The sequence below is a fragment of the Rana temporaria genome, chromosome 6 (assembly GCF_905171775.1).
Source record: "Rana temporaria chromosome 6, aRanTem1.1, whole genome shotgun sequence".
NCBI classification, from domain to species: Eukaryota; Metazoa; Chordata; class Amphibia; order Anura; family Ranidae; genus Rana; species Rana temporaria.
The window spans coordinates 208,471,320-208,484,485 of NC_053494.1; the positions used below are offsets into that span (position 1 = coordinate 208,471,320).

General features: G+C 43.4%; 1 protein-coding gene across 1 annotated transcript in view; it reads right to left on the reverse strand.

Moving 5' to 3' along the window:
* The window catches only part of LOC120944224 (probable hydrolase PNKD), a 126,247-nt gene that overhangs the window by 35,834 nt on the left and 77,247 nt on the right, over positions 1-13,166 (reverse strand). Inside the window, exon 3 of the mRNA XM_040358190.1 lies at positions 4,371-4,483. Within this exon, the coding sequence (XP_040214124.1) occupies positions 4,371-4,483 (113 nt within the window). The remainder of the gene's footprint in view (positions 1-4,370; positions 4,484-13,166) is intronic.

Sequence of the window (13,166 nt, forward strand, 5' to 3'; positions counted from 1 at the left end):
TGCCCCGGGTGAAATAATGTCTAGCTTCCCCACTGGTACTGCCTATAAGAGTACCAGTACCAGCCATTCTACTCTTATAAAGTAGAATGGCTAGTGAAGGGGGAGAGGGGGCTTGGGTGACCGGGGGGGGTGTGAGTTGTCCGGCCGCCATGGGAGAGACCTGTAAAAGTGGGCCAGTCTGGATGAAGTCCAGGGCCAAATTTTTGTCCCAGTCCAGCCCTGCACTCCAATGTGAATGAGGGCTTAGAGACGATACCGGGTTAAATGAAGGTACCTACATTGCTTGCATTTAAAAGTAGAACTAAAAAGTTTTTACTTTATTTTGGATAAGGGAGGGTTACAATTTTTTTTTGCCATCTGTGTCCCATTGGGGAGATTTCCTTTCACTTCCTGTCCCGTAGCCAAACAGGAAGTGAGGAAATGACACCAAAAGAGATGCGTTCCGAGTGGCAGCTTTCCCCTCCATTTCTTTTCTGGTGACAACACAAAATATGTCATTCTTTCACATTTGATGACGGTAACTGTGAAAAAGAGGGTGAATCTCCCTAATGGAAACACAGACAGCAATAAACACTCGACAAGGGTTCTAACCCCTCTCCGCCACTTTTAAAAAAAATAAAAGATTTGCCTTTAGTTACACTAAAATTTATTTTTATAGGATTACAGAGCAATAATTTGGGTCTTTATCTGCCTGGCATTCAGGTTTAAAGTTTTTTTTTTTTTCCCCCCACAAAAGGAGAGAAATTTAAATAAAGAAATACCGGAAAGCATCCGCAGAAGCCGTCATTATGTCCGGATTCAGGGAAGGGAATAAAAACCGATAAGCCGTCTCCTGCACGGCTCCCCCCCCTCATTTCTGGGAAGTGGGCATTATCATCGACTTACAAATGCTATAAAAAGATTATTAATGGGTTGAAATATTAGCGGATGGATTCAGGTGCATTGTACCCACTCAGAGACTTTCTTCCAGGAACCGTTCCTTATTACAGAGCGCAAAACACTGCGATCCGTATCGCATAAAACAGCTGTTCGGGGAATTAAAAAATATTACAAAGTAAGCCTGGATTTCAGCACAGCAATCATCAGATTTATGGAGCCCACGTGAAATCATGTTACCATGCTGGAGAGAGAGAGAAAAAGAGAGAGAGAAATAGCGCGAGCAAGAGTGAGAGAGAGCGCGAGCAAGAGCGAGAGAGAGAGAGAGAGAGAGAGAGAGAGAGAGAGAGAGAGAGAGAGAGAGCGCGCGCAAGAAAGAGAGAAAGAGACAGAGAGAAAGAGACAGAGTGAGAAAGCGCGAGAGAAAGAGCGAGAGAGCGCGACAGAGAGAGAGAGAGACAGAGACACACAGACAGAGAGAGAGAGAGAGAGAGACAGAGAGACAGAGAGAGAGACAGAGAGAGAGACCGAGAGAGAGACAGAGAAAGAGAGCAAGAGACAGAGCAAGAGACAGAGAGAGAGACCGAGAGAGAGACAGAGAAAGAGAGCAAGAGACAGAGCAAGAGACAGAGAAAGAGAGAGACACAGATAAAGAGAGAGAGAGACACAGAGAAAGAGAGAGAGACACAGAAAGAAAGAGAGAGAGAGAGAGAGACAGAGAGAGAGACACAGAGAGAGAGACACAGAAAGAAAGAGAGAGACAGAGAGACAGAGAGAGAGAGAGAGAGAGAGAGAGAGAGAGAGAGACACACACACACACACACAGAGAGAGAGAAAGAGAGACAGAGACAGAGAGAGAGAGAGAGAGAGAGAGAGAGAGAGAGAGAGAGAGAGAGAGAGAGAACGAGACAGAGAGACAGAGAGAAAGAGAGAGAGAAAGAGACAGAGACAGAGAGAGACAGACAGAGACAGAGAGAGAGAGAGACACAGAGACAGAGACAGAGACACAGACAAAGAGAAAGAGAAAGAGAGAGAGAAAGAAAAAGACAGAGACAGAGAGAGAAAGAGAGAAAGAAAGAGAGAAAGAAAGAAAGAGAGAAAGAAAGAGAGAGAGGGGGAGAGAAGAAGAAAGAAGAGAGAGAGAGAGAGAGAGAGAAAGAAGAGAGAGAGAGAGAAAGAAGAGAGAGAGAGAGAAAGAAGAGAGAGAGAGAGAGAGAGAGAGAGAAAGAAGAGAGAGAGAGAGAGAGAGAGAGAGAAAGAAGAGAGAGAGAGAGAGAATAAGTGAGCGAGAGAGAGAATAAGTGAGCGAGAGAGAGAATAAGTGAGCGAGAGAGAGAATAAGTGAGCGAGAGAGAGAATAAGTGAGCGAGAGAGAGAATAAGAGAAATATTAGGGTTGCACCAAAAAGGTTTTTTTTTTCACTGGCACGTATGAGTACCAATACTAATTACCGATATTCTTTGCAGTGCATCATGGGCTCAAAAAACGCACCGCAAAGGGTATTGGTAAATGGTATCGGCGCACACGAGTGCCCCCATGGAAGAGGAGGTTTTCTCCCCTCACTTCCGGGTCTCGCTGGCTTTGCCAGGGCACAGGGAGCTTTTGGCATCTGAAGGGGAAAACCTTAAAGTGATTGTAAAAGGGTTTATTTTTTTAACCACTTCAGCCCCGGAAGATTTTTACCCCCTTCCCGACCAGAGCACTTTTTACGATTTGGCACTGCGTCTTTTTAACCGGGTACTGCGTGGTCATGCGACACGCTGTTTTCCACAAATAGAGCTTTCTTTTGGTGGTAATTGATCACCTCTGTGTTTTTTTTTTCTGCAGTATAAAAAAAAAAAAAAAGCGCAAATTTTGAAAAAATAAAATAATATTTTTTACTATAATAAATATCCCCAATATTTTTTTTTTTTTAAACCTATTTTTTTTTCATCAGTTTAGGCCGATATGTATTCTTCTACATATTTTCGGAAAAAAATAAATAAAAATAAGCGTATATTGATGGGTTTGTGCAAAAGTTATAGTGCCTACAAACTATTGGAAAGATTTATGGCATTTTTAATTTTTTTTTTTTTTTACTAGTAATGGCGACAATCTGCGGTTTTTAGCGGTACTGCGACGGACAGATCGGACCACCAGCCGTCCTGTCTTTCCCGCAGCTTCCCAACAATCCAGCAAAGCTCCAACCTCATCTCGCGCTCAAGGAGTTAAAACAATGTGCTAGAACAATAGATTCCTTTTAAGCGTTCTCCGAAAACAAAGCCCCTCACTTTCCCTTTTTTTCGAAGCGGCGTGACATTTTCCGAGCACGGGGCTTTGAACTCTATTGTTTCCCAATCCTGGGATTGATGAGATAATACCGAGAGATCCCTGTCTGGATCCGACCCAAACCCAACCGCAGCCCCTCGGAGCGCTCCCAACCTGGGCTTGTCTCACGCCGACCGGGGCAAAGAGCAAGGAGGGGCAAACAGATGCAGCGAGAGATATTACTCCCCTGGTACCCAAATACATCACCGCCTGGAGAAAATACTTTCCGTGATATTCACAGAACCTTTTTTTAGCACCCCCTTTAATTTTCCAATTAGCTATATTACTTGGCTCAGCGGGAGAGCAACTGGAAAAGTTGCTACCCTAGCAACTAGATTTCAGTTCTCGGTTGCTTGCCAGGGGTTATTGTATTTTACAGATCAATTTTTACCAACTTATTAGGGCTCATTCACATGGGCAGAAAAAATAAATAGGGCTAGGGAAATTAAAGATTAATTCTTCGATTAATCTTTAATTTTTTTGATCGATCAAAATTCTTGACGTCACCGGACAGCCTGGACAGTGAGGCCCCGTACACACGCCCGAGGAACTCGACGTGCCAAACACATCGAGTTACTCGTCGAGTTCAGTGTGGAAGCCGCCGAGATTTTCTTCATTCCTCATTGAACAATGAGGAAATAGAGAACATGTTCTCTTTTCGGCCCGACGAGTTCCTCGTCGGGTTCCTCGCTGAAAAGTGTACACACGACCGAATTTCTCGGCAGAATCCAGCTCCGATCGAGTTTCTGGCTGAATTCTGCCGAGAAACTCAGTCGTGTGTACGGGGCCTGAGACTTACCCTGCTGGATGCGAGAAAACTGCACCCATTGGATTGAGGATGCATCGGGCTCCATCAGGGGAAGGGGGCAAAAATAACCATCGTTTTCCTGTCCTAAGCAGTTTTGTGCAGACAATATCTGTTCCGTGTGAAAGACTGTTCAGTTCTTCAGGGTATATTGTCAATAAAATGCGATCATGCCTGCTTCCAGAAAATGTAAACTCTCTGGTATGTCTGTGTGACTGGCTAAAGTGATGCCTACTTGCCTACTATAAAGTGACTGACAGTCAATATACTAGATCGTTTAACTTTAATTATAAAACTTAACTTTCTATACACACACACACACACACATACTTTTTTGCCGCATCTACTACAATTGTAATGTGAAGAGTGTTTTATGACTTACCTGTACAGCAACGGGGTCTGAGGGGTCCACTGCGACTGCCTGGCTGGACGTAGTGTCAATGACAAGGTAGCTGTAGTTATCGGACAGGACGGGGATGGGAACCACTTTCACACCTTAAAAAAAAAAAAAAAAAGAGAACATGAATACAATATACATTGAATGGGAGCCAAGACAGAAAATGACCTTGATTGTAGTTATGAATATTTTAGGGTAGATTATTGGGGTGATGCTTGGCCCCACACAAATACCAAATGTCTGTACCACTAAGCCCCTCCCTGAATAATTAAGCCCCACCCACTTTGTTCATGGTAGCTGTAAGGAGGTTCAGTTGCGGGTTTGGTACCACCTTCAGTGATGGACTGACAAGAACGCACAACTGTTTTCTAAACAAAACAAAAAACGCACAATTCTACCGAAGTAATGGGCAAACACCAAACAAAAGGGCTAGAGTAGATGTTAAAATCTGAAATTAAAAAAAATAAAAATACAATGCAAAAATGTTTTATTTTTTTACATCTAGCACAAACACCCCAGTCTACTCCATAATAGGCCGCTGCCTACACTTGTGTTAACAAAACAGGAGGAGAGAACAGAGTGCGCAGATTTAAGGAACTTGTTGCACTTTCATTATCCAATCAGAAGGCTGTGGGCGGGGAGGTGACTCCACTGTATTGCTTAATGCCATTACAGAAAGTGGTGTCACCCTCCTTTGGCTGTGCAGAATATGAATTACAAAAGTGGCTGCACAGAATTACAATTCCTTTGGCAGAGAAGACCATTAATATTCTGCTTTGTATTGAGTCATTCACCTGGGAGTTTAGATGAATACTAATTAAAATACGAATTAAAAAGTAAAAAAAAAAAAAAAAAAAAATCCATTTATCTACATCCCTCCTGTCCCCCTCATTCACATCATGTACAACTTAGGAAATTAAAGATTTTTCTCATGTCTATGTTGAGTTTTAATGACACCGTGTGGCCCGTCGCTGGCATCTAGTGAATCATGATCTGGCATTGTATAAGGTGAGAAAATGAATGGTTCTATTGTGATCCAGTGACAGGTACACTTTAGTCATAAGAGTGGAATTCACTAAAGACTGCCATTAGAGTCTGCCTTACTAAAAAAGGTAAACGCCCCAAAAGTCCCCTTTGCAATTAAAGTCCACATCAGTTTTATAAAGTAGTGAAAGTGGAACTCCAGGCAGAATGCAAAATTACCTTAAACAAAGATTATGCTTTATTAAATATACATAAGAATTTTTTTTTTTTTTATAATATATATATATATATATATATATATATATATATAAATATATATATATATATATATATATATATATATATATATATATATATATATATATATATATATATATTTAAATTGAATAAAAAAAAGGCCCCGTGCACTGGCCGCTCTCGAGCCCTGCGCCCATCCCCCCCCCCCCCTGTGCGATAGGCACTCCTCGAGCCCCGCGGCCCCCCGGGCAATAGGCGCTCCCCAGTCCCTCCCCCCCCCCCCCCCCGTGCAATAGGCATTTCAGAGCCCTGCGCCCCCCGTGCAATAGGCGCTCCAGAGCCCTGCGCGCCCCCCGTGCAATAGGCGCTCCAGAGCCCTGCGCGCCCCCCGTGCAATAGGCGCTCCCCAGTCCCTGCGCAATAGGCACGCCCGAGGTGTTCTGTGCCCTGACCACACCCACTATTTGGCACTGAAAGTGCCACTTTATTTCCCCTACCCAGGAAAAGGGGCTGTTGCGCATTTGCAACTTTTTACTTTTCTTCTTGGTTTATCCTGCCAGCCCCCTTCCGTTGTGGCCTCATATCCAGGGGTCAAGTCCTGGGAAAAAAAAGTGTGGGAACTCCCACCCAAGATCCACTCCCCCACCAAAAAAAAAAAAAAAATGATACGCTCATATTTATAATTACTAAACCGCATGTTTTTTTTCCACTGTACCGCTTCCTGTATATGGATTCATCGGGTAGTGTGCGGGTATTCCGTCACTTCCTCGATGCCGCAATGTCTCCTGGGAGCTTTTGTCATTGTTCCCAGGAGACATTGCGGAGGTCTGCCACAAGTTATCGCAGGATTTAGAAAGAGCAAGTTCTTTTTAAAACATTACTAAGGTTCGCCTGCCCCTGACAGTGACTCGAGCTGGGCATCGCCGCTTAGTGAAGGATTGGCTCGGGCTGCTTTAGTCCTGCAAAGGGAACTGCGTTCCTGCTGTGAAAAAAGTGCAGGAACTCCGTTCCCACGCGTTCCCGCAGGACTTGAGCCCTGCTCATATCCTATGTGGAATCGGCAGGTCATAGCCCCCTCAATACTGACCCTCCTTCTGGGCTCCAGACATCCCAAAGAGCCTCATGCTCCAGTCAGCAATGACCACCGGTACATTGAGGGGGGGCTACCATTTTCAAGGGGAACTCATTTCAAAGCAGCCCTCCAGCTGTGAGGGACACCCAGACCCCTTTGCCACGCGAGTAAAATTGTGCATACCAGGTTTAGTGAGCCAGGGTTTGGACCGTTTCATTTTTGCCCCACTGTCCATTTCAGTTTATTTTTATTAAAAGGTTTTCAGAGACCAACACAAATAAAGCATGCAGGAAATGTAGAACAAATCGTCAAATGATAAAAAACTGCCATGTTGTCCAGCTAGAATGGCTACAATTGGAAAATCTAATATTGTAAGATCCAATATTTGCTTTGGGGGAGTTGTTAACCTTGCGGCGCACGTACGGTAGATGAAGATGTTGAATATTGGAAGTAACACATTGCATAAAGAGTTAAATGGAGAGGGCTAGAAAAATTAAAAATAAATTATAAAAAAAGAAAAATAAAAAAGGGGAAGAAAAAAAAGAAAACAGGAACTGAAAAGAAAAATTAAGAACTGGGTAAAATGTTAAGTTAATGATCTCCGATTGAAGAATATTAGATAGAAAATGAGTCTTCAATAGAAAGAAATGAGGAGCGGGTTTATTCCTCAGAGAAGGAGTCAATAGGCAAGACCTCCCAAGGCGATACATTTTATGGTCGAGAAGATTAACCACTTGACCTGACCAGGCCATTTTACCCTTTTCCCCCACAAATAGAGATTTATTTAGGTGACATTTGGTCACCTCTGCGGTTTTTACTTTTTGCGCTAAAAACGAAAAGATTTTTTTTTTATATATATATAACATATCCAATAATAATAAAAAAAAAATATCAAATTTCTTCAATTTAGGCCAATTGAGTATATTGATGCATTTGCCCAAAAGCCATGGGATATATATATTTTTTTTTTTTACCAGTAATGGCGGCGATTAGCAACTTATAGCGGGACTGCGATATTGCGGTGGACAAAATCGGACACCTAACACTTTTTGGGGACCACTAATACAGTGATTATATATATATATATATTTTTTTTTTCCAGGAATTTCCCTTCTACATTAGGGGTGCGCGCTATACGCCGGTGAGCACTATAGGCAGATAAATACGGTATATTATATCTCATGAATTTAAATGAATATGAATGTATTGCCGGCTGTATTTTTGGGGCCAGACCAAAATACATTTTTAATGCTTGAAACATATAAAATATAGATGCGCTAATATTAACTTAAAAGGTCATATAACGTACAAAGAAAACTAATCAGGGAGAACACTCCATAAACTATGAATTACTAATATGTCCTTAATTAGTGCACAGTGATTAGCAGGATTCCATGCAGGGAAAAAAAATCACTCTTCAATCTGAATGCTAATCCAGCCCTCCACCGCTGTGATCAGATGATACAGGCAGAATCCCCGCTTTCAGTAAAGCATGAAAACGCCACTCAGTATGTTGTTTCCTCAGCTCGATCCGATGCACTCGGATTCCAACGCAGGCTCCTCCCTACGCGTTACGTCACAGGCACGCGACTTACTCATGGGTTCATACGTCAACCCATGAACCCATGAGTAAGTCGCGTGCCTGTGACGTAACGCGTAGGGAGGAGCCTGCGATGGAATCCGAGTGCATCGGATCGAGCTGAGGAAACAACATACTGAGTGGCGTTTTCATGCTTTACTGAAAGCGGGGATTCTGCCTGTATCATCTGATCACAGCGGTGGAGGGCTGGATTAGCATTCAGATTGAAGAGAGTGATTTTTTTCCCTGCATGGAATCCTGCTAATCACTGTGCACTAATTAAGGACATATTAGTAATTCACAGTTTATGGAGTGTTCTCCCTGATTAGTTTTCTTTGTACGTTTTATCACCTTTTAAGTTAATATTAGCGCATCTATATTTTATATGTTTCACTGTTTGGATTTGGTATCACTCAAGATAGCAGCTATATTTGTTTTTTTATTTAGGTGCACGTGGAATTGATTAATTAGCGCTGTAGTATATTTTTCAAATTTTTAATGCTTGGCCTTATGTACCTGACAGGTCCGGGCACTTTGACATGACCAGGAAATGCATCTTCTGCAGCCACATAATATTATCATCTGAGATTTTGGTGAAAAACATCCAGAGGAAAAAGCTGTCAACGCTGGGGAGAAGAACGGGTCGGTGAAAGCCAAAAACAGAGACTGCAGTTCTTGGCCATCAGCAGGACTCAGACACCCAATGGATTTTCAAATCCCTTAAAGCGGAGTTCTGGCCACAATTTCACTTTTTAAATATAAATACCCCTGTAATACACAAGCTTAATGTATTCTAGTAAAGTTAGTCTGTAAACTAAGGTCAGTTTTGTTAGGTTGTTACAGCATTTAGACACTTTATAAAATAGAAATTGACTGGGGCCATCTTAAGTGTGGGCATCATGAAGCCAGACTGTATGACTTCCTGGATTTCAGCCTTGCAGATCTCGCACATGCTCAGTGCTGCACAAGCAGTGTAATAGGTTTCAGATCAGGTTTCAGCACCTGTACTGTCCAAGTCACATGATTCTTCGAGACTGGGGAGTGCACAGACTCCTGGAAAGTTACACCCACTACATTCCCAGGAGTCTGTGCGGTGTAGGTTAGGAAGCTTAAGCACCTAGGTGCAGGAAGAGGGAAGATTAACTATTCTGCCTAGCAACAACACTTTGAAGGCATCTAAAAAAAAAAAAAAAATTCTTAAAGGACTAATGATTTTTTTTTAAAACTACTGATGTAATGTTATATTTATGGGTGGAACTCCACTTTAAGAAAATCTCTGTACTGGAGTTCCCAACTCCACCCACCTGCTGCAGTATAAGGAATAACCTCTCCCTATTGAATTTCTCACTTCAATTTAAAAAAGCATAAAAAAAGAAGGAGGAATAAAACTATGTTCCTGATTTTGTTTTGTTTGTGTCAACAATACAAAATGTGATTAATACATTCAGAAAGCATTTCACCCTAATTGACCCAAGCTCAAAAAAGTGAAGATCTTCTGCATTATGGATAAGTACAGAATTGTTAAATTGTGCTTCATTAATACCCTGACAGATATTTTTATTAGTAGTTTTGGTCTGGAATTCCTTCTAAAAATAGCTGAGCACTTCCTGTGCCGCTCACTGTTCTCCTTGCTGGAGAGGAAGCTGTACCCGAGGGACCCGCAGTGCAAGGATCTCCCTGCTGCTTCTTTATCGAAATCTGAGAATTTGTGCCTCCACCACCCATCCTGATGCTTCATCATTACCCCACCAGTCAGTCATCGGCAGGGAGCATTTGTGATAAGAAGCAAAGCTCTGCCTCTACCAAGATGGCCACCACACGGAGACAGAGTGCAGAACAAAGCATAGTCAGTAACATGGATTACCTGCAGGGAGACCACTGGATGTGCAGTCTTCTCTTCTACCTGGCTTTTTCTACAGTTTAGTTAATCTTTAAAGCAGGGGTCTCAAACTGGCGGCCCTCCAGCTGTTGCGAAACTACAAGTCCCATCATGCCTCTGTCTGTGGGAGTCATGCTTGTAACTGTGCAATGACTCATGGGACTTGGCGTTTTGCAACAGCTGGAGGGCCGTAAGCTTGAGACCCCTGCTTTAAAGTGTCCATTCAGAAAAAGTGATATTTTAGATAATCTTGGGGACCATAGGCTGAAGCACCTGGTGGCTTCTTATATGCACTGTAGACTACCCACAAGACCCCCTTGCTATTGTAGCACAATGAGGTCAAGGCAGGGGTGCTAGCAAATTAACCTGTCAAGTGATAGTTGCCTTGACCGATTGATAGGAGGTTAATTGATTTTACCCCTATTCTGGAGTTTCTATACTTCTCTCTTCTCTCAATAGATGTGCAGGTATCTGGTGGCATTAGATAAGACAAGGGCATAGCAAGAACAGATTAGGAATAGATGGTGTGTCACAGCCAATGGGCAGGTATTTTCTTGGGTTCCTTGGCCTGCTGGGAGAGCCCATTTATTTGGGTGGGGTGGACGTGTTTTGTGCTGCCCCCGGGCTGCTAGCCAGAGACTGTGGTTTTGCACAGAGCAACCTTGATCCTCCTCGTCTGGCGCTGCTAGCCCCTCCTCCCCTGCTGCTCAAGCGGGAGGCCGTTTGCCTCTGTTGACACACACAGTGCAGCTTGGCCCCGCACTCACTGGCTGTGATCAACAGCAGCAGGAGCCAAAGGTTCCCACTGCTGCCTTGATCGCCAGTGAGAAGGAGAGGGAGCGTTGCTGCTCTTGGGCACAGCACTGGATCGAGATTGTACTCAAATCGGGAGTTCACCCTAAAAAAATGTTTTAAGATTAGAAGCAGTACTTAACGTTTTAGAGAGCGATCTTCTCCGCCGCTTCCGGGTATGGTCTTCGGGACTGGGCGTTCTTTCTTGATTGACAGTCTTTCGACGGTCGCATCTATTGCGTCACGAGTAGCCGAAAGAAGCCGAACGTCGGTGCGGCTCTATACGGCGCCTGCGCACCGACGTTTGGCTACTTTCGGAAAATCGTGACGCGATAGATGCGACCGTCGGAAGCCTGTCGGAAGACTGTCAATCAAGAAGAAACGCCCAGTCCCGCAGCCAATACCCGGAAGCGGCGGAGAAGATGTATCTCTAAAACGGTAAGTACGGCTTCGATTAAAAAAAAACACCCGATTCCCCTTGAAAAAATGAGCATGAATCTAATCTTAAAAATTGTCATTTCCGGGTGAACCTCCACTTTAAGCAAGTCTGGGAGGGGGACAGGGACGAGAACAACAGCTCCAGCCGTTATCACGGGTCCTGATTGGATAGATTAATAGCAGCACAGCCATTGGCTCCCTCTGCGGTCAATGAAATCCAATGACACGGGAGCTGAGGGGGGGGGGGGGGGGGGCAGGACAGAGAGGGGCAGAGAGGGGGCATGGGAGCGCGCCTGCACGGGTGCCCTGAGGGAGAGCGGCTCTTAAACTGGTCACTCGAGAAGGGGGAGCAAGGCGTTCCACTGGGTTGACCCCAGAAGAGGAGGGTCAGGGCAACTCTGCAAAACCAACTGCACAGGAGGCAAATATTACATTTTTTTTTTTTTTTTTTAGAAAAACAGAGGGGCTTTAGATGGCCTTTAATCTGGAGCCTTTAGGAATGGTGACAAAATGCTCAGGCATGAATTGGGGCTTATGGTGCTACAATAAACATTGGTGCCGGTTGATTAAATCAACCCCCCCCCTCCCTACTTACCCAATTGCCGCCCCCGGATAAGCCCTGACAGTGGTTGTGTGCATACAGCATGTAATGAATGTTACAATTTAAAAAAATATATATATATATAAATATATAAATATATATATATATATATATATATATATATATATATATATATATATATATATATTACACAAAATTCAAATTGGTTGCCCGAGGCTACATTTTATTTCTTCCCGATAATAAATACGCGGTTTACGTTTTCTTGTGCCGAGTGTTATGTTCATTCTCTCAATTCTTTGATCGTTATCTCGCTCTTCGGTTAATCATCAGCCACTGAAAAACTCTCGGGTTTCAGCATATACAAAATGTTACACATGCTGATGTTTTTCTCCTCCTAGTACATGGTTTGCATTGGGCAACCCCACACATCGTGCACTCCTCGCTCCGGTGTTTACCCAGAACACGTTGCCTGCTCCGCCAATCACACATCTCACAGTTACAACTTTTGCAATGCAAACATGACTCCGCACTTTTCATGCTTCCGCTCCAGAGCCACAGACTTTGTACTCCAAGTCTCATTTTCAGAATGGTTATAGGGAACCATATACCAGTAAAACCCTTGGATTGTGAGCATAATTTGTTCCGGAAACATGCTTGTAATCCAAAGCACTTGCATATCCCCATAAGAAATAATGGAAACTCGGATGATTCGTACCACAACCATTTATTTATAAATCCTTCTGTATATAGTCAATATAAATAGATTATAGCAATGTGATAGGTTGTGTAACCATAAAATGTCTGTCCACAAATGGAACCTTCCACAAGGGGATTAGAGACTAAATCCAGCAGGAGTTTCAGAGTATAAAAGAGAAGAGACGCCTCTAAGTGTAGCAGTTGTGACATGACGCTACTTGTATATCAAGACATCGCTTGTATATCAAGTCAAGATTTATTATACAATTTGCTTGTCTTGCAAAACGCTCTCAAACCAAGGTTTTACTGTACTGCGTTAAAAAAATATATATATTATACACACACACACACACACACACACACACACACCCTCTCATCTGCCACTATTAGGTACACCTGTTCGGGGGGCGTGCGCAGGGGGTGTGCCAGGCATGCCTGGGCACACCCTAATTTACCTTGTGCAGTGCCGATTCCCCCTGCTGCCTGGGCCCCATGTCCCACCTCCCACATCGCTGTCGGTTTCCCTCCTCTCCTTCTGGTGA